Source organism: Syngnathus typhle, linkage group LG17, assembly GCF_033458585.1.
Source record: "Syngnathus typhle isolate RoL2023-S1 ecotype Sweden linkage group LG17, RoL_Styp_1.0, whole genome shotgun sequence".
In the NCBI taxonomy this organism is placed as follows: Eukaryota; Metazoa; Chordata; class Actinopteri; order Syngnathiformes; family Syngnathidae; genus Syngnathus; species Syngnathus typhle.
The window spans coordinates 1,394,043-1,414,720 of NC_083754.1; the positions used below are offsets into that span (position 1 = coordinate 1,394,043).

The 20,678-nt window shown below is 44.9% G+C and overlaps 4 protein-coding genes across 7 annotated transcripts; 3 read left to right on the forward strand and 1 right to left on the reverse strand.

Moving 5' to 3' along the window:
* Positions 1-27: 27 nt before the first annotated feature.
* Positions 28-1,775, forward strand: nme4 (NME/NM23 nucleoside diphosphate kinase 4). 2 transcript variants are annotated; one of them, XM_061303247.1, is made up of 5 exons: positions 28-286; positions 784-914; positions 980-1,081; positions 1,285-1,397; positions 1,478-1,766. In XM_061303247.1, the coding sequence occupies exons 1-5, from the start codon at positions 169-171 to the stop codon at positions 1,596-1,598; spliced, it is 585 nt and encodes a 194-aa protein (XP_061159231.1). In that variant the 5' UTR covers positions 28-168; the 3' UTR covers positions 1,599-1,766. The 2 variants fall into 2 exon arrangements, with proteins under 2 accessions (XP_061159231.1, XP_061159230.1); XM_061303246.1 differs by lacking the exon at positions 28-286 and adding an exon at positions 315-535 and having other exon boundaries at positions 1,478-1,775.
* Positions 1,776-1,973: 198 nt separating this feature from the next.
* Positions 1,974-5,904, reverse strand: eps8l1a (EPS8 signaling adaptor L1a). Of its 3 annotated transcripts, XM_061303244.1 has the most exons (14): positions 5,811-5,904; positions 5,068-5,185; positions 4,926-4,984; positions 4,576-4,702; positions 4,341-4,429; positions 4,181-4,270; positions 3,970-4,118; positions 3,741-3,911; positions 3,546-3,654; positions 3,362-3,475; positions 3,150-3,276; positions 2,756-2,924; positions 2,474-2,606; positions 1,974-2,279 (listed from the first exon to the last, which is right to left on the reverse strand). In XM_061303244.1, exons 2-14 carry the CDS (start codon positions 5,183-5,185, stop codon positions 2,208-2,210), a joined length of 1,527 nt encoding a protein of 508 aa, XP_061159228.1. In that variant the 5' UTR covers positions 5,811-5,904; the 3' UTR covers positions 1,974-2,207. The 3 variants fall into 3 exon arrangements, with proteins under 3 accessions (XP_061159228.1, XP_061159229.1, XP_061159227.1); XM_061303245.1 differs by lacking the exon at positions 5,811-5,904 and having other exon boundaries at positions 4,196-4,270; positions 5,068-5,206; XM_061303243.1 differs by lacking the exon at positions 5,811-5,904 and having other exon boundaries at positions 5,068-5,206.
* Positions 5,905-6,710: 806 nt separating this feature from the next.
* slc6a16a (solute carrier family 6 member 16a) lies at positions 6,711-12,864 on the forward strand. The gene is made up of 12 exons (XM_061303899.1): positions 6,711-6,983; positions 8,608-8,821; positions 9,006-9,163; positions 9,575-9,701; positions 9,772-9,947; positions 10,047-10,157; positions 10,230-10,471; positions 10,545-10,722; positions 11,083-11,284; positions 11,361-11,520; positions 11,817-11,979; positions 12,079-12,864. The coding sequence occupies exons 1-12, from the start codon at positions 6,981-6,983 to the stop codon at positions 12,427-12,429; spliced, it is 2,085 nt and encodes a 694-aa protein (XP_061159883.1). The 5' UTR covers positions 6,711-6,980; the 3' UTR covers positions 12,430-12,864.
* A 419-nt stretch (positions 12,865-13,283) lies between these two features.
* Positions 13,284-20,351, forward strand: slc17a7a (solute carrier family 17 member 7a). Its single transcript, XM_061303957.1, has 13 exons — positions 13,284-13,384; positions 17,285-17,537; positions 17,627-17,745; positions 17,815-17,929; positions 18,006-18,093; positions 18,167-18,253; positions 18,396-18,538; positions 18,615-18,764; positions 18,829-18,961; positions 19,028-19,138; positions 19,207-19,334; positions 19,407-19,476; positions 19,543-20,351. The coding sequence occupies exons 1-13, from the start codon at positions 13,323-13,325 to the stop codon at positions 19,839-19,841; spliced, it is 1,758 nt and encodes a 585-aa protein (XP_061159941.1). The 5' UTR covers positions 13,284-13,322; the 3' UTR covers positions 19,842-20,351.
* Positions 20,352-20,678: the final 327 nt, after the last annotated feature.

Below are 20,678 nucleotides of genomic sequence, written 5' to 3' on the forward strand. Positions count from 1 at the left end.
CAAATAAATGAAACAAGCCAATTGTCCAACAGCGGACGTACTCCTGGCATCAGTTGAGTTAAATGTTTGTAGACCGTCAACAGTCCAAGCGGGTCAGGAGAGGTGGGAGGGGTCCTGAGTTTAAATTGCCAGTCTGTCGTTGGCGCCAGCTGACTCTAAGGCACGAGCATGTTGTTGCAGCGCGTTATGTTCCTCCCACTGTTGTCTCCATGGAGCAGGCAAACTAGCAGAAATGTGATTGCTCGCTTCCCCGCTGTGCAGCTGGCACACTTCCGGAGCAACTCCAGTAAGTAGCTTATTTATTTTCTTTTTTTTTTTTTCCTGTTGTGTCATGTGTTGGTGACATCATTTTTCTCACAGATGATCAATTTCTACTGTCCCACACTTCTCCATTCTCTTCTCCAACAAGACCATCCCATTTTCCTGCCCCCTTCTAGACCTACAGCACCTCCTAAAATAATCCAACCTTTGCTATTCAGACTAAACTCCCAGGCCAGACTCAAAATTCTGTTGGTGTGCAGTCTTCTTGTCACATGTATGTTTAATTGGCAGCATGCAGCTTTCCGTTCATGGGAACACTTCTTCTCGACAAGCAAACATTGGAAGTTTGTTTTAAACCCAAATACTTTTTGGTCTTTGTTAGTTTTGAGCCATGCCAAGAATATCATAAACTGACAATGAAAAATGGATCCTAAAATGGATGCCACTCTTTCCCTTGATTTCAACACACAATTCATAATCCAAAATCCACATTGGAGTGAGAAACGTGTAATGCCATCGCAGGTGCGGCCAACGTTCAGGAGCGGACTCTCATTGCCGTCAAACCAGACGGCGTCCAGCGTCGTCTGGTGGGGCAGATCATCCGGCGTTTTGAACGCAGGGGCTTCAAGCTGGTGGGCCTGAAAATGCTGCAGGTACATCTTCCACTTGCATGTGTTCACTGGATCTATTTGTAGTTTGCCTTTTGGATGTGTCGAAGGTGTCCGAGGAGCTGCTGTCTCAACACTACTGTCAGTTGACGCAGAAGCCTTTCTATTCCAGTCTGGTGGACTACATGACTTCTGGGCCTGTGGTTGCCATGGTAAGAGCCCAAAACAACATCCTTGAAGATTCCTAGACGTTAAAAGTTCTTTGTTATGCAACATTAAGAATACAGTAGCATAGTAGGCCCACGTGTTCAAAAAAGAAGACCGAGGATTTATTCCCTGAAATTTCATTTTTGAGTTTTGTGAGCTGTTCTAAAACGATCCACTGTATGAATATCCATTTTGGGTTGAACTCGAGGTGTGGGAAGGGCACAATGTGGTCCAGTCGTCACGAATGATGGTGGGACCCACCAACCCTGCTGCGGCCCCAGCAGGCACCGTTAGAGGAGATTTCAGTCTTCACGTCAGCAGGTAAAATATCCTTCTCATCTCTGGGTGTGTCTTCTCATCTCTGGAGGCCTAATTGTGTTTTGGGGTTTTTTTGTGCAAAGGAATGTGGTCCATGCCAGCGATTCTCTGGAGGGAGCCCAAAGGGAGATTGAGCTCTGGTTCCAGGGGAAGGATCTTGTCAAGTGGGATTGCCTGGACCAGATGTTAACATGCGAGAAGTAAAAAGAACGTTACCTCTGTCGCCGCTCGCTGCTTTAAAGGTCTTTAGAAAAAGATGTACAGTATTTACATAATAAATTTACCTCAGGAAATGTGTTGGTTCAAACAAACAAAATAGTGGAGTTTTTTTTTTCTCTTTTAATTGCATTTAGCTTTTGTCTTATTGGATGGAAATCAGTTTGGAATTTCACAGGTCAGCATGCAAGTAGGGAACGGTGAACATTTTAAAATACAAGTAGTGATGTAAAATGACATTTGATATGGTCAATGATTGCAATTTAACTTGATAAATAATTATAATGACTTTTAAAATCAGCCATTTTCTTGTTTTCATGCATCCGCTACAGTCAATATAGCAATTATAATATGAATACTAAATTAAAACCAAATGTATTTATTTGCAGCAGTCATTTGAAATTAACAATGCACATTTCATGGGTTTCTAGCAACCTATCTCAGTCTATTCGTACAACACGAAAATAAAATTGCTTTTGCTTGCACATGAAAATACTTAACATCCAAACCAGCTATGTAGCCAATCCGCAGTCGGGATCAACTGCTCGTAAAACACGATTCACATTTATGACGTGTTGTCTAAACACGTACGCCGACTCATTCCGTCGTGCCAATCTTCAGCTTTTGCCTCTCCATGGCCTTCTCCAATTCGGAGACCTTTCGTGCATCCTGAGGGAAATGGATGTCACTGTAAGTAGGTCGCTAACAATTCGCTCGGTCAAAAGGCGCAAGTCAGGGTTAGGCAAACAAAGCGGCTTTGGAAACATACCGAGTTGTCCCGACGGACATTCTGGGACCTTAACCCCGCTATTTGCCAAATGGGAAGGAACGGTGACAGATTCCATACCAAGAAATTGACCAACCTCAAGCATGACCTTCTGCATCAGAGCATGACTGTACACTCTGCTCCCTTCATTCTGAGCCACTTCACAGAGTTCCCTCTTGTTCAAGGAGAAAAGCTGCGCCCCGGTTAAAACGCCCAGACTCTGCACCGTCCTAACAGAGGAGGAAGGAGAAGCAAAGTCTTCACATTCCTGCCGTTCCTTTCCTTCTGTTCAATTAAGCTCAAGATGTGTTGAGACGTTTTGACACTAGAGGGCAGTGCAGAGGGATTTCCCTGTGTTAAAAAGTGAGCAGCCACCTACTGCTGACTGAAGCCCTTTGCTACGAGCCAGGCCTCCACCTCTGACGCTGGAGATTGGTAGTTCAGCACCAGAGAAGTTTCCAACGAGCGAGACGTCCTGAGAGGAGGATGGCTGACTGAGGCTCTTTTCTGCGCCACTCGTTGGAGAAACTCGTCGTTCATGATCAGTACTGCACAAACACGCATTTGCATCATCCGTTCTTTTCAATTCTATAGTGTAAAAAATCTTTTTTTACTTTTGGCATGCGCCCCCTATGGGCAAAGGATATAAGCCACAGTAATGTTTGTCAATCTTCCCAGAGGATAAAGAATATATGCTTGTGGTTGTTCTGTTATCTGTGTATATTCGTTCAAATATTTGTTGCCAATGTAACATCATCGATCTTAGCTGTTACCTCGATCTCCATTTTCTCCATGTATGGTCGAAGAACGCGCCAACATGCTCTGAGACCTCGCCGTCGGCCTCATCACGATCGAAGAAGTGCCAACTGGACTCAAGGGTTCGTACAAAACGGGTGACATCTCCAATGCACAAAAGAAGCAATAAAGTAAGTCATGAAGAACTTTGGGAGAACCCGAACAAGTGGATGCAAAATTGGACACGTGCCATTGTTTTTTCTCCACCGTTGTTGTTTAGCGGTTCCAAGATATTACTTGGAACAAATCCGATCTGGTCAAAGCGATTGCGACACTTCCACCATCTCTTTGATGACTCGATGACCTGCAGAGATTGTATTTGAAGAATTCCTCTGTGGTGAAGGTACGTTCCGTTTTTTAATTATGTGTTGTACCTCCAGGGTTTCTCCCCGCAGCACCGACAGCTCGCTGCTGTTTCTTGCCACAAAGTCGTAAGTGCAGTAGTAATTTCTCTCCCCTGGTGGCGGAAGTCCATTTCCTTCACTGGAATGAGAATCAGGTTCTTCTATCTATCATCTGATGGTCTCGTGTCTCGGACGATTTCTGCAACATCTTGGCTATGTACTCACACTTCATCGACGGGGTCTGCCGCCGCGTGTTCACTCCGCACGTATGAGTCTCGTTTGTGCTGCGACTCGACAGGATCTTCCAGAGGCAAACCGGACGAGTCAAACGCCTGCGGCTGCCACCCGTCCAGGAAGACGGGCGAGTAAGGAGGGACGGACACACCCAGCTCGGAACTGGAGGAAAGGCTCATTCAAATGAGTGGTGAGACACAAAGAGGGGAAGCATACGTACCAGGGGGAAGTCCAGTTGGGGCCTAACTCAGTCCAGAGCCGTTTTTCCTTCGCAGTCAGATGCTCCTGGAGCAGCGAAACGGCTCCAGTGGTCAATGCAGGACTGACCACAGACCCCCCTAATTGTGGCCCCCCTGTGGTTTTCATCATCTGCGACACAGGCAGCAGCAGTCAGTCAAAGCGCCCCAGCGGACGAGCCCACCATCCAACACCTGACGTGGATTCACCAGCTCCAGTGGGAAAAAGATGTGATGGAGCAACTCTGGTGCGCTGGGTTCCCTTATGGCTGACTTGAGACGATCCTGAAATAACCAAGTGATAGTCACACGCGTGATATTTCCAGAGCGACTTATCAGAGAAGTGGCTTCTCACCAGCAGACTGAAGGAGTATTTGATTTTCTGAAAGAGGTCTACAAATTCTTCTTGGGACGGAGGAACCGCTTTCATGGTAATCAAATCATCTATAAACCGATACAATCGAATAAAATGATTACGTTCTGAATTTGTACAACAAAAACAACTTTTTTGTGTACTTGCAGTGGCAAAGAAAAAAAAAGTGACGACATCAGCAGGAGCAGCAGGAGGTAAAGGTGTGCTTGCTACCTACCTTGGCTTTGCTTCTTGCTCTTCCTGCTTCTTTTCTTCCTCTGGTTGAGAATGCTCTGGGCATCGGCCGTCTGCTGCAAACGCAGCATGAAGCGCTCAATGTCGTCAAAGCAGTGGTTCAGAATTTCCTGGGGAGAGATTGAGAGGGGGGACAGCTCATTTGATTGATGCAGCAAAAAGGAATGAAGGATTGATTTCTCTTGTTGATGTTTCGAAGCCTAAGCCACCATATTTGGTGCACTGTCAAATCCATGCCCAGAGGGCCTCACTGGTATGATTTGGCAAACAAGTTTGACAGCTGAGGTGGAAATTCAATATGCAAATGACGGCAGCGCACCGGTTAGCACTTACCACTTCTCTTTCTTCATTCACTTGTGAGGCAGAGTTGGACTCCAATTTGGCATGGTTCCCTGAGCACATAGTAGCATCTTTGCCTCAGTAAAAAATTCAGTCACACATGCAATTTGTTTTCAAAGAGATGAGTCCACAATACCTTTATCGGAATCAGCGCTTTCAGGGAGCTCATCCAAGGCAGCTTGCCGTTTAGGGACGGGCATGACTCGGACACCCGAATGCTTCCGAGGGATCACTGGAGGAGGCCGTGCCGACATCTGATACATTAGAAATAAATAAAAAAAATTGCAGCGTGGGGGAGCCTCTAAAACAGAACAAACTCTGAAATTAAATTATAATAGGTACTATAAAAACAAAAAGCCCCTAGAAAAAGAAATATATACCTGAAAAAAATCCTATTCAACTCTGAGACAATTTTTCAATTTTATTATGCACAAAATAAAATCATCTGGATCCAGATTTTTTTTGTGCAACCACATAATAAGTCCAATAAAACATTGCAATATGATATTAGATTGATGAGGCAATCTGGAAGAATGTGGAGAATTTTAAAACGCCGCTGCTCGAAAGTGCCAGCTCCGCTCGACAGGAAAAACCACCGACACTGGCTGCATAGTATGTGGATGACACAATCCTCCAGAGAGTTCCTCTCCAAATTCAGTGAGGAAAAACCTCATCCTGGAATCATGCCAACGTTGGCTCATCCTCACTGCCTTTGTATTTGACAATTAAGACAAATTCTTCCTTCTCTCAAGCTGGAGGAATTGTCAAAGCATATCAGGCAGTCCCTCATCACACATTTTATTGATGAAAGTGAGAACATTTGAGCCAAACTCACTCATTACACCCCAACACACACATATTTACAAAGCATTACTGTACCTTTTGTTGTGCTCTGCGTCTTTAAGTCCAAGTCACACAAATGTAGTTGCACTCACTGAGCCGGGCTGTTTACACGAGCACGTCCCACCTACTCGAGAAATGCACAAACGAGAAAAACCAGTCAGACTTAAATCAGTGCCGCTTTTACTCTTCCTCCCACCTCACTGCGTGATGATGACCACCTCCACAGGGATGGGCAAAATTCTGGCATAAATATCTTTTTTTCAATTTTTTAAACATTGTGCTGTATTAATCAGTGAAGTGTGATCAATCACTCCGAGCCTGACAATTAACTCAAATATAACTTAATGCTGTTTTTCATACTACCTTTTCAAAATGCTGGTTTCCACAAGTGCCAGGTACCACATAGGAAGCACATAAGTAACTCTCAGGCCTGGTCTAAAAATAGCTCACCAAGAATGGGACAGTGTGATTTCCTAGGAATGTTGTCGAACTGACCTGATCTGAAAATGTAAACAGTGGAAGACATTGTAGTAGAGGAAGTGTGTCATATTGATAGCTGTTTAGATTTTTTTTTCTTGATTGGCTGTGAGAAAATACTCTAAAAAGCCCTTCACATTTTCAAACCTTTTCTCAAAATTGCCAATTGTTTAGTTTCTATTTACATTCTTTTGTTTTCATTCATCTTTTGTCCCCTAATATTTCTGGTTCGTTTTGATGAAAATATTTCCTTCTTCTATTATTGAGGGCTTGCTAAAGGTGTTATTTTCATGACGTACTCGTTTTCTAGTTTTTATAGAAGGGAAGGCCCATTTGTGACTTGCTGTACTTTACATGGTGCAACAGCGCCCTCTGCTGTTCTTTGTTGCTTTTGCGCAACAATGAAGTTGTGTGTATTTTAGTGTAGTCCAGCCTCCAAAGCTTGCAACGTGGGCATTGGCTGTAGTAAAAGTCAGCTCTCACTTGCCCTGGCTTGCTCTCGCCTGCTCTTATTTGGTTTGCTCCAAACGCGTGAGTGACCGCGTGGCGATTCCAAAGTGACCAGACGCAACTCAAGTTATCAAGAAAAAACGAGTTCGGGGCAGAAGGACAAGTTTTCAGGAGAAGTACCGTCTGTAGAATTGTCCTAATAATAAGAATTGAAAGAAAAGCAAGATCAGGATCGTTTTGTCACTTGAGTGCGTCGTTGGAGCGTGCTGTCTGTCAATCATGGTAATTTCCACACACTCATACGCACTTGAAAATATGATGCTGCTGCTGCTGCTGCCTTGCTCTCATGTTGTTCTTGTTGTGGTTGACCACGCGACCAAAGCTGCATACCATTACCAGATACAATTTGTGGGAATAGAACATGCTGTTCTACTGGTGCAATAATGTTTGGAATATTATACGTGGAGCGTGTTCATACGAAATGGTTCTCTTTTGGTACTACCTCTAGAAATACTTTGGCACCACTTTTAAAACTCTAACCTTTTCATCATTAAGCCACTTAACATTATGCGCAGTCATGATCAATATAAGTATATTGTTCATGAATTAAATTTAAAAATGGCACTTAAAGTGTATTCAACAAATTGTTCTTTGAATAAAAAAAAAAGTAAATATTAATAAACTTGACGACAAAGTGAGAACACTTGCTTAAATCCCTGTGAGAATTCCAGCAGTGATTCTCTCCAGTGGCCTGAAAATCGTTACGTATTTGTCATCTACCTGTGAGAGCAAAAAAAAAATTGCTCTTCCACTAGAAGGTACAATTTAGCATCTATTCATTTTTCGGGTTTCTTTTCCCCCCCCACTCTATTGGTGTCTAACTGCACTGCATCGTACAAAGAGGTGCCAATATTGTGCCACTCTAAATAAAGTAACATTGGCAACAAGCCTCGGTATGATTCAGCGCAATTTCTCTTCAACGGAGCAAACCACAATCACTTTCTTCAGTGCTTTAAAATCCAGCTCCGGATTCACGTTGTATTTTTATGTTCTTCCACAATGTTGTGCACTTTGCATGGGGACGACATAAGTCATTTGCCCTCTTCTTTGTTCCTGGGTGCCCTTGACAAGTCAGTATAGGTGTGACAATGGCTGCAACAGTCGGAATGCCTTTAAATGACGCAAAAGCACATTTGTATCATTTTTCATTTGGACAGTGCTGAGCAGCACAATGACAACTTGCCATAATGTCTCAATCCAGTCATTTGAAGGTTAGTTTAGTTCCTGGCCACGTGCACCCCTTCGCCTTTTACACCTCGCCAACACCCACGGGCTTGACCAATGTCATGCTAGCATCCATTTTAAGAGTTGAGGTCTCATCATTCTCCAAATAGCCTCTACTTACTGGAAGTGAAGTGTTTGAACTCTTACCACTCAACACGCTCATATAATTTGGTGTTTATTTATTTTGAATGGCAAAGTCACATTTCATGCTCCTGTACGCCAGTCAAATAATATCCTGCACGTTTTCCATCTGCTGCAAAGGCGATATTTGAGATGGGCCTCCGAATCAAATCCCCTCCCTCCCAGCTTGTTTGTGTACCAAACGGAGTCTATGTGCTTTTTTTTTTTCACATGCCAGATGACGGGTGGGCGGCGAGAACGAGAGCTCCGCACACGCACACGTGATGCTGTGATAACCAAAACAAGGCCCCTTAAATGAGCTGACAGACTTTTAAACAAATGCAGTGAACCCCCACTTATCACGGCTATACGTTCCGAACAAATTTGCACTATAGAGAGAGACCCTTTTTCATATAGTTTGACTCAGCTACACACTTGAGGTAAAGAAATGCATTCAAACAGAGCTACTGATAATAAAGAAACATTCTACTTCTATCCCAAGACAGAGAAAGCCACGCTGAATGAAGACGAGGACGGCGCATGGCTGACTGAGAGTCAGTCTCAAGTGGCCCTCAGTTCCGACGCCAACCAAGCCGGCGATGGAGACAGGCCAGCCTGGGATTCCAAGATCCAGTACGTGTTGGCCCAGGTGGGCTTTAGTGTTGGCTTGGGGAACGTGTGGAGGTTCCCCTATCTGTGCCATCAGAACGGTGGCGGTGGGTATTTCATTTTGTCAAACCTATCTTTTGCTGTCTGCCATTGTGCAAATGCAAAATGGCCGCCTCATCCTGCCGTTTGTTTGCCTTGGGTTAAAATGTCTGCCAATGGTCTCGATTTGAAGAGCGATGCGCTTCGGTAGCTCTAAAAGTAATGGGCACTTTTCTTTTCTTCCCTCGCAAGGGGCCTTTATGCTGTTGTATGTTTTTCTTCTGGCTGTGGTTGGCGTTCCCCTCTTCTTCATGGAGTTGGCGGCCGGACAGAGCATCCGGCAAGGAAGCATCGGCGTGTGGAAGCACATTTCCCCCAAACTGGCCGGCATCGGCTACTCCAGCTGCTTGGTGAGAATTTTTAGAAGTGCGTTCCCACACGCTGTGGGCCTCTTCCCGTCGTGCAAAATATGTTTGGCTTCAGCGATATTGACGAGTTGGACTTCTGTTTTTGTTTGGGGTTTTTCCTGGAAAAGCCTCCGCTCAAGGCTTTCTCTTGGACAATCTGTGAGGAAAACGTCAAGAGTGGTTGTAACATGAGAAGTGTTGCGTAACACTTTCTCCCACTGGCACTGAGCGCGAACAAGAACATATCACAAAAGCACAAAAACATGGCTTTGGAAAAGGGGGGCGTAGCATTGGCAGAGCTAGAGGGGGGCCACAGGGGCATTGCCCCCCTGAAATATGCTTTTCCAGCAGAGTGGAATTTGTATATCCGCTGTAAGTACCTACATGTGACCTATGACATCATTTTCTCCTCAGGTTTGTTTTTACGTGGCTCTGTACTACAATGTGATTATTGCATGGAGCCTTTTCTACATGGGCAACTCCTTCCAGTATCCTCTCCCGTGGGAGAACTGTCCCATCGATGAGGCCACTAATGACACAGGTAGACCTGATTGCGTCTGCTCCGACCAGAAATGCAATTTGATATTTGCCTCGTGCGCTCTCGTCCGCAGTGAGAGAATGCGCAGAGAGTTCGGCCACATCCTATTTCTGGTTTCGGAAAGCTCTGAACATCACAAATTCCATCGAGGAATCGGGAGAGTTTAATTCCGTCATGACGGGCTGCTTATTGGCCGCGTGGACCATCGTCTCCTTGGCCATGATTAAAGGCATCAAGTCGTCTGCAAAGGTGAGGAGGACACATTTTATTTTGTTGACGCCAAATATATCTTATGTGCTTTCTTCTGCCCTGCCCTGCATCATCACATTAAAACGTTCCCAATTTCAGGTGATGTACTTCTCCTCGGTCTTTCCCTATGTGGTGCTCTTCATTTTCCTCATCAGAGGCGTGACATTGGATGGAGCAATAGAAGGAATCACGTATATGTTTTATCCCAGGGTAAGCAGGCTTTTTCATCTTCTGTTTGCTTCACTGGAAATGAAATGAGAAGGAGTTTTTTTTTCTTCTCAGCTGGAGATTTGGGGGAACATGCAAGTATGGCGGCAGGCTGCTACTCAAGTGTTTTTTGCCCTGGGGTTGGGCTACGGCTCCGTCATTGCGTATTCCTCCTACAATCCGGTCCAAAATAACTGCCACAGAGACGCTCTGATGGTGTCGGCCATCAACTTCATGACGTCCGTCCTGGCCTCGCTGGTTGTTTTTGTCATCCTGGGTTTCCGGGCCAAGAACATCGCCAAGGACTGCGTGGCTGAGTATGGATCAAAGTTTGATTGCATTGTTGGGGAAAAAAAAAACAATCTTATGTGAAGTCTGTTTTTTTTTCAGAAACGTTGGCCTCCTAAGCAACACGTGGATCCAGGAGGACCATCACGGCTGGCCGAGGTTCAACGTGAGCGAGCCGACCTCCGTGTCTGTATCGGACTACAGAGAGTGGTACGGCCACTATGGATCCTCCATGGGTCTCAACGTTACCGACTGCAATCTGGAGGAGGAGATGAAAAAGGTGAGCGGGAATTTACAAAGAACAAAAAAAGTTCATTAGTGACTTGGTGGATTGCGACAACTAACAAGGAATCGCAGTTTCCAGAAATTGTTGTTTGGCGTAGCAAGATGAAACCTGACATGTTTTCTTGGGCGAAGGTTTCCAGGAAAGATGGAAGCAAGCTGTGTTAGACGAGCGAGCAGGGAAACCAAATAAACGGCGGCTTTTCCATTCAGCCTTTATCATTTATGTCGAAATGTAAACTTTGCGCTGAGTAGTCCTGAGGCCAAATATGAAAAGTGTATTTTCCGATGTAGTTCAGCATGTGCCTCTGTTGCATTTCCGAACATCACTTGACTTTGATCTAATGTTCTGGCTCAGGGAGTGGAAGGCACAGGCTTGGCTTTCATCGCGTTCACTGAGGTGATGGCTCTGTTCCCAGCCAGTCCCTTTTGGTCAGCGCTATTCTTCCTCATGCTGCTCAACTTGGGCATGAGCACCATGTTTGGGACCATGCAGGGAATTCTCACGCCTCTCATGGACAATTTCCAGCTGCTGGGACGCCACCGCACCTTACTCACTGGTACGCCGGTCCAACGGAATGACAATAGGGCATGTTTTGGTCGGTCCAGGTGTCAATGTTTGCCTTTGTTTTTCAGTGTGCAGCTGTGCTTTGGGATTCCTGCTAGGACTTCTGTTCACTCAGAGATCGGGGAACTACTTTGTGGCCATGTTTGACGACTACTCGGCCACGCTGCCTTTAGTCATTGTTGTCATCTTTGAAACCATCAGCGTCTCCTGGGTTTATGGCACTGATCGGTAAGTGATGAAGAACTTTTGTTTTTCTAACTATGCACTGATTGAATGCATCAACATTGCAGATGTCAGTCCTTCCAAAAATAGACTTTTTTTTTCAATTTTAAAACTACTATTTATTTATTTATTTATTTATTTATTTATTTATTTATTTATTTATTTATTTATTTATTTATTTATTTATTTATTTATTTATTTATTTATTTATTTATTTATTTATTTATTTATTTATTTATTTATTTATTTATGAAAGGTCCATACTTAGATTATCTTCTAATTGTGGTGGCACTGCATTGCAGCTTCCTTGACGATATTGAAGACATGCTGAAATGGCGCCCTCCAGTGGTGTACAAATATCTTTGGAAATATGTGTGTTTACTGGCCATGATTGGTCTTCTGGCTGCCAGTTTATTGAGAATGGTCTTCAAAGGGCCCACATACACCGCCTGGAATGAAAGCACGGTAAGAATTTATTTGAGTTGAATGTTCATTTTATTTTTGGATTGACAGCATTTACGTATGTGGTCCATAAATAAGGATTACGTGTCGTTCTCTGGACAGGCCTCTGAGATGACTTTGGAATACCCGAGCTGGGCTCTGGCTATGATCGTGCTCCTCATCGTCTTTGCCAGCCTGCCGGTACCCATCGGATACATATATTCGACACTGCAGAACCGCAGGCTTCTTGGCGCCGACCTCGTGGAGGGCGATGGCAAGGAGGTCAACCGTGACTTATACGTCAAGTGCAGTTCCGTCGAACAGCTGGATTTCAACTCCCACCAAGCGGCCACAGAAGAAGACGCCGTCTGTCCCAGGACGGCGTTCCTGCCGGTGGGCAGCGAACACTACCACCTCTTGCCCCAGCAGGAGGACGAGGAGGAGGACGGGGAGGAGCAGGACACTGGAGTGTGAGGATATGAGGGCCCGTCAGGGTAGAAGATAGTTTTCAAGTGTAGGTCTTCGGCGAGCAAAGAAGCGAGACCTGGGCGCATGACTAGCATGCTGCCTTAAAAGACAATTAAAGGAGCTGCTATGACTGGCCATGATTGTGAGCACCCACACTACAGCGCAGCACTCCCTCTCTCAGGTCTGGCGGCCTGCATCTGTGAAATGACCAATATTGGGTCAAAGCCACCTCCTATTCCTCTTGTTGAAGTTTTATTGAGCATTTTCATTTGCTAAGAGTGATCTTGATCATGTCTGGGCCGATGTGCATGGCAGTTTATACTTGTAGACGTAATAACTGGAGTGCAAATGAACTTCTTACGTTTCTCCTCCTATGTTGATAGTGTCAATTTAATTATTCCTGTTGTATAGATGTAGATTTTATTAAACAATTTTGAATTGTTTTTATACTAATTGTTATTTTTCTATTAAGAAAAAAACCCTACAAATTTTCAATATTTTTTTATTTAATCATTTTGAATTGACCTATACTACATTTAGCTTTATTTATCCTCAGTATATGATAATTTCGCATTATTTATTGTCAGTATGAGCACTTGCATCCGGGTAGGTATTGTATTGTAAAATAAATGTTTTAATTTTAAGAGCAATTTTAGACTTTTTCTAGCCCGTTTTTTTTTTCTTTTTGCAAAATGGCTGTATGAATGCCGTAATTTATACTATACTGTGTTAATACATATGATAAGCCACGTCTAAATCTCTACAGTCCACTCCGATGATTGTGCCTCCCTTCTCACCACGAGAGCGAGCGGGCGGGCGAGCGAGCAGGCGGCCATGTGCGCGTGTTCTGTGCGCGTTCACGTGAGAGGAGCACACGGGCCGGCTGAGCAGCAAGAAGGATGGAGGTCCGACCTGACAGATTCAAAGCGGTCGCGGCCAAAACTCTCGGCAGAATTAACAGGTACTTTATTTCATTTTTTTACCCATTTGTGTAAATCCTTGTGTTGGACTTCATGAAGAGCAAATTTGAGTTTCAAGCACTCCAGTTCTTCTTTGCAATGGCGACAAAAGTTCATTTCTGACCCATTTAACCAGTAAAATGCGAAGACGGTGAAGTTTTTAAGATGCATACCTCGTGGGGAAAGGATAACGCAGATAACGGTAAAAAGTCCAGTTCATTTAGTGCAGCGCATGTAATGCCAACAGTGTCAATGAAAGATGCAAAATTGGGTTTGGTTGGTCCAAAAATGCGTGCAAAATTGACTTTATTCCGAGAGAAATTCTACAAGAAACACTTTCAGTGGTATTGCCCCCTCCACCCACCACTTTTAAGTATTTATAGTGCGTGCCTTCTACCTCTCGCTAAGACGAAGAAAAAAAGAAAAAAGAAAGAACTCTCGCTAAGACGATCATGTCCTATCAAAAACCGAATAAAAATTACAGATAAATTGGTCATGTTAAAAAAATGGTCTTGTTCCTAAAAAAAACAAAACCATATTATATTAAAAGCACATTATCAAATTGCGACTCCACCATAATGCAGACAGGTGCGTGGATCATATTTTTGCGGACATCAGAAATGTATGTCACTCATAAAAAACATTAAAGTAGCTCCCCGAAACATTGATATGTGTCAAAACAAAATTGTGATGCTGTATGGACAATATTGGAAGATATTAAATCATGATAAAAAAAAAAAAAAAGATGAGAATCAATGATAGCGTCTGGTGCAATAACCTTTGCTTTAAGCTTCCGTTCTCTTCGGATTTGAGGTAGCGAGCGAGCAAACGTATAAATCCTGTCCTGAAATAGCCTGTTTTTCGGTCCAGATGTTGCGCCCCGCAAATCCCTAAACTCTCCCCTCCCACTTGCGCCATCCTCGCCCATGTCACTTCCTCCGGCCGCTCCCTCCTCGTCCGTCCGTCCATTGAGACAACTTTCATTCCATCGCACTTGCAGATTAACAGACATTGAAGGCGTATCTTTCGGTCCAAATAGGCGACACGCAAGGCAAATCTTTGTCTGCGCGCTTTCTGGATGTGTGTGTTTTGTGACGAGGGCCTGCCCGCCCGCCCGCCCGCCTTGCTGGAGTTGGAGCAATCTCACCAGCTCACAGACAAAAGCGTGATCTCTCCATGATGAAAGCAGCCAGAAGTTCATTTATTATTTAAACATTTTCTCCATCAGAATGCATCTCCTGTTTCTATATTCAACTCCACTGGGTAAGCACAAACAGCAGCGCTGTAAGGTCAAATGTACTTCACACTTTGGACATAACATGACCAAGCATGCGCCCAAAATGCTTTTGCTTGGCACGTATGGTGTTTGGAAAGTTGCCAACAAGGCCCTGTGGATTGGCTGCGTCCGCAAGGAGAGGTTAGTCACGGCAATGCAGAAAGTAGCAGGTGATCCATTTTTAATCCAGTTTACAGCCGCCAGAGTGCTACCATTTCCTTTATGATGCACAGTGGATGGGCGCCAGCCATCGTGGCTTTGCTCAAATGTTCATTTGATGCTCACTTTGAAATTTTTCAATCAGAATTTTGCAAGTTTGTTTGATGCATGGGTGTGTAACTGAAATGAAGATTTGGGATGGAAGAATAGTCCATATGTGTATGTTGGTGGGCTAGTGACAGGAGGGAAGAGTGGTGTGACAGGATGTGCAAGGGGAGGGTGTCTCCCTGGGTGACACTTTCCCCACCGAGACCCAATCTGTTCACTTCAGGGAGCGCGCATGGCTCACGGAAGGAGCGCCAGTCAAACGGCAACTATGGAAAAGAAAAAAAGGCAAAATAAATTCCTAGACGCGCTTTGAGTGTGAATCCAAACCAAGTTTAGATTGAGAACAATGCACAATCAATTGCAGCACAGGGCAACTAGTAATGAGCAAGGCGTCTGCTGTTATATAATATATTTGCTGTCAGCCTTCCTGACTCTCTCTCTCTCTCTCTCTCTCTCTCTCTCTCTCTCTCTCTCTCCCCATCATCCTCTTATGAGAGGATTACAGAGAACACTCAGTAAATTTGTGATTTAATATACAGGAGAACAAAGGTCATAGGTCATCGGCCAACATGTGTGTCATGGTCGCCGTTGTAAAATGATCTGACAGTCGCAGCGCAATGACGTCGTCAGAAGTTGAAGTTTGAAAGACTTCCTGCCGCTGCTGGAGTGGCCAGCCAGCCAGCCAGCGGACGAGCGGACCAGCGGACGAGCGGAATCCCTCCAGGCACTTTGCTGTTGTTGTAATTAAGATATTCCAAAAGGCCCCAGGTCGCAGGCCTCCTACCTTGCTCATTAGTTGCGACCAGCTGAGAGCTAGTAGAAGCAGCTCCTGCCTCTTTGTTAACTTGACTACGTAAAGACTGCAGCTATTTATTTATTTATTTTTACCCTTTCCAATCCGGGAACATTTTGTGTTCTTATGGCCTTGGAAATGTTCTCACATTGTAAAAGCTGTACACAACATGTGACGTATTGTTTCCCGTCTTCACGGGTTGTTTTGGAACATTTTTCTGAGCACACTTGATCACACTTTAGTGTGAAGCAGCTGTAATTAAGAGTAGTTTTAGCTGTGGGCTAGCCTCGTTAGCTGGTAGCATATGTGGAAGTGTCAGGCTGCAATCTGTCCCAGCGTCTAATGAGAATGCTTTCGCTGCGCTTAAGTCGGATTTCAGGAGACCCCTCGGCTCCTTGTTTATACAATTAGAATCTATTTGTAGAAACAATGGATATTAAGTATTAAATATATTAAACTGGGGATGTTCGATATCACTTTTCTTCAGACCAATACCAGTGTGAATTATGAATTGTCACCGATACTAAGTACCGATAACGTCAGTGCTTTTGATGGGAAAAAAAACTTCCCCAAAAAAAACAATGAGAGAAAATGTTATCAAATTTGAAATATTTGCTGCACACAAATTGTAAACGTGAGGCCACAATGCAGTGGTCATAGGGTAAGAACGCCATATTCATTTCCGGAAGTAAATCATTTTTATAATCCTAATCTCAATGTTGTGACAGATTAAGAGGTAGGGCCAGAGCGAGTAAGAGGGAGGACGCACATGTAGATAATCTCCGACCAAATCTAAAATGCTGCTTTTACAAAGTATAATATCATTCACACTTCTTTCATTTTTATGTATACGTTACATTTGAAGCAAAAGTGATGCTGAGCCTGCAGTGAGGTGGGGGGTGGGGGGGGGGGGTATTAACTGCAGATGTTAGTAAGAACAGGACAGACAGCCATGCAGGAGGATGGATGCATAGTGACACATTACAGTATAAAAAGCTACACTGAATTATTTATCTCATCCAAAAACGCATCAATAATGAACCAGCGTCAGTGTGACTAGCCCCATGTTGTGTGTGTGTGTGTGTGTGTGTGTGTGTGTGTGTGTGTGTGTGTGTGTGTGAGAATCACGCGGCAGTGCTGAGTGCATAAAAGATCCGAATCACCTTCCGCCATTTCTTTTTTCTCATGTAAAGAATAAAGACCAAAATGTGACGACTGCACTCGTTTCTATACATCGCCGTCCAGCTCACTGACTAACTGGATCAAGCTTCACGGAGAGTTGGCATGTGACACACACAAGTGTGCTCAATATGGATGCACATATATAAAAAAAAGAAAAGAAAATGCAGCCATAAAAAAAAGAAAAATACACCAGTATAGGCAGAATTCAGGATTTGGATAACATAAAATTGTCCTTTTTATTTCCACAAGGGTGAATCAGTTGCCAAGTCAGCAACAAATTTCTTTTTATTTCAAATGTATAGCAAAAAGAAAAAGGAGGAAAGAAAAGAATAAAATAAAAAAGAATAAGCTTTCCAATCAATGTTCTCCTGTCCAACCTATCAGGTTGATTGACAAGCAGCAGCTCAATGGAGAAACCATCGAGCTGTCCGCCGAGGGCCGTCCCGAGCTGGTTCAGGAGAAGGAGCTGCCGGTGGTGGACTGCACCTGCTTCGGCTTACCCAGACGCTACATCATCGCCATCTTGTCCGGCCTGGGCTTCTGCATCTCTTTCGGCATCCGCTGCAATCTGGGCGTGGCCATTGTGAGCATGGTCAACGACCACACCGTCTACAAAGGCAACAAGGAAGTGCTCGTGGTAAGCTATTTTCATTTTTGGACATTTCCCAACAAGCCTTGAGTAGCTTCAGTCATTGAGTGTCAAAGGTCATTTTGACTTCTCCTCAGGCTGCGCAGTTCACTTGGGATCCAGAGACGGTGGGCATGATCCACGGCTCCTTCTTCTGGGGCTACATTGTCACGCAGATCCCCGGAGGTTTTATATGTCAGAAATTTGCAGCCAACAGGTGATTTCATTTCATTTCATCCATCCGTGACTATGAGCTGTTCAAAATAATTGTTTCTTTCTCTTCAAGAGTGTTCGGCTTTGCCATCGTGGCCACGTCCACCCTCAACATGCTGATCCCATCTGCCGCTCGCTGCCATTACAGCTGCGTCATACTGGTCAGAATATGTCAAGGCCTTGTTGAGGTAGCGTCCGGTCCATCCTGTGGAAGCTTGCCAAGGTGGGTGGAGCTTCCTCCCCTGACCGCTTTATATCCTGCAGGGCGTGTCGTACCCGGCTTGCCACGGCATTTGGGCGAAGTGGGCTCCTCCGCTGGAGAGAAGTCGATTAGCCACCACGGCCTTTTGCGGTACGTTTCTCTTAATTCACCTTCGCTACATTTGTAAGCTCTGTCTGAAAATAACTCGTTGTTGCTCTTGTAGGATCGTACGCCGGGGCTGTCGTGGCCATGCCTTTAGCTGGGATACTGGTGCAATACACTGGGTGGCCTTCTGTATTCTACGTCTATGGTGAGCAAGAAACAATGATCTGCTAACGTCTGTCCAAGGTGGCCTGGTTAGGATTAATAAGTCATTCGACGTCTATATCCGTCAATGGTAGGGAAGGAGTTGATCCGTTTCAATTTCTTACATCCCTTTCGAACTCTTCCAGGCAGCTTTGGAATATTCTGGTACTTGTTCTGGGTCCTGGTGTCCTACGAGAGTCCAGCTGCCCATCCCACCATCACACCAGAGGAGAGGAAGTACATCGAAGAAGCCATTGGAGAGTCGGCGTCGTTTCTCAACCCACTTCACGTGTGTCTGGGCCGACACTTTGGTCGAAAACCAATACGGGTCCACACAATCTCATGTGGTTTATTCTCATTGGCAGAAATTTAAGACGCCCTGGAGACATTTCTTCACCTCCATGCCTGTCTACGCCATCATTGTGGCCAACTTCTGCAGGAGCTGGACCTTCTACCTGCTCCTCATTAGCCAGCCGGCCTACTTCGAAGAAGTCTTTGGCTTTGAGATCAGCAAGGTACGGACGGGCCCTGAGCATAATTGATGATTATTGTCACTTTTGTGCCTTTTCCTTTTATCAGGTGGGCATGGTGTCAGCTTTGCCCCATCTAGTAATGACCATCATCGTTCCAGTGGGAGGCCAGCTGGCGGACTACCTTCGAACCCACAACCTGATGACCACCACCAACGTCAGGAAACTCATGAACTGTGGAGGTGAACATTTACATTTTGTCTCCAGATATGTTTTTAGTGTTGAATGTTTTGTTACTATGGTTACAGGTTTTGGTATGGAGGCCACCCTCCTACTAGTGGTGGGATATTCTCACACAAAAGGCATCGCCATCTCCTTCCTGGTGCTTGCCGTTGGCTTTAGCGGCTTTGCTATCTCAGGTACGAGAGAGAGATGACCTCTGTGTAAATGCTCGTGTTGAATTTTCCTTTTGTTTCGTGGCATTCAGGTTTTAACGTCAATCACTTGGACATTGCTCCTCGATACGCCAGCATATTGATGGGCATTTCAAACGGGGTGGGAACATTGTCCGGAATGGTGTGTCCTCTTATCGTGGGAGCCATGACCAAACATAAGGTAAAGAAAATGCGAGGCTTGGAAGGAAAATAGCAAGATTGGAAAGGGATTTTTTTTTCTTCTTCATTTCAGACACGCGACGAGTGGCAGTACGTCTTCCTTATAGCGTCGCTGGTTCACTATGGAGGAGTTGTTTTCTACGGTAAGTGCCTGGGAAATAAAAAAATTAAAAATGCTCTTCAAAATATGCATTTCTTGTTCCTCTCAGGACTCTTTGCATCTGGAGAAAAGCAACCCTGGGCCGACATCGAAGACACCAGCCAGGAGAAGTGCGGCATCATGGACGAAGACGAGCTGGCCAACGAGACGGAGGAGCTCTACCGCACCGGCGCCGGCCAATACGGGGCCATGAGCCAACAGCAGGTGGTCGGTTCAAACGGAGGAGGCGGGGCCGCAGGAGGCGGGGCCGGATGGGTGTCGGACTGGGATAAATCGGAAGAGTACGTGCAGCCGCCTGGACGCAACTCGTACAAGTGCAGCGGAGTCGAGGAGCTGAAGGTGACGTAGAAAAGAGACGGACCTAATACGAGCGTGTACCAAACTTGACAAAGAGCCGGAAAAGGAAGGGAAGAAAGATTTTTTGACAATATACATAAACACCTACACGATTCATATGCTCAGCTCATCCTCCCTGACGCACAGCTCGCTGCCATTGGTCCATTTCTCTCTCGACCAGGAAGTACGGCAACATCTCCCTTGTGTTGTATTTTGAGTCTAATGTTTAAGCTGCACTATTTTTTTTTTCTCCAGGGAGCGCATGTAGAGGTTTGAAATAAGAATAATATTCATGGTGGACCCCCCCGCCCCTCCATGAAATCAATACATATTTGCCATGTGGAGTCTAGATGAAGCTCACCTGTGTCTGACCTAACTAGGTCATGCCTATCTAGTCTCACGGGTCACTCATACGATGAGTAATCAGCCGACACTCGGGACTCTTTATTTGATGTGGGGACAAGCACAGAGTGTTGTCAACTGTTTTGTCATCGAATGTGCAAAATTGTCCAAACACAATGTGTGTGGGGGGGGGGGGGGTGTTGTTAAGTCTTCTTGTTCTCTTCCACTTTGTCATTCAGCGCTCTTTGTCTGATTCCTGGAAGGCAGCCATTTGAAATGTGTTGTTCCGTCAGTTGGGTACAGGTGCTGATGTGTTGTGCAGTGAGCATGTTGTAATGCGGTGCAAATCCCCCGTCAACTCCTTTAACACACAAGGTGATGGTCTCATGATGTGAGCAGACTTCCATGCCATGCAGTGTGCACCATTTGGCAAAGTCCAAAGTGAAAGGAATTTGGACGCAGTGGCAGCTGGGTATTGGAGTCACAGCACCAGCACATAGACAGAGC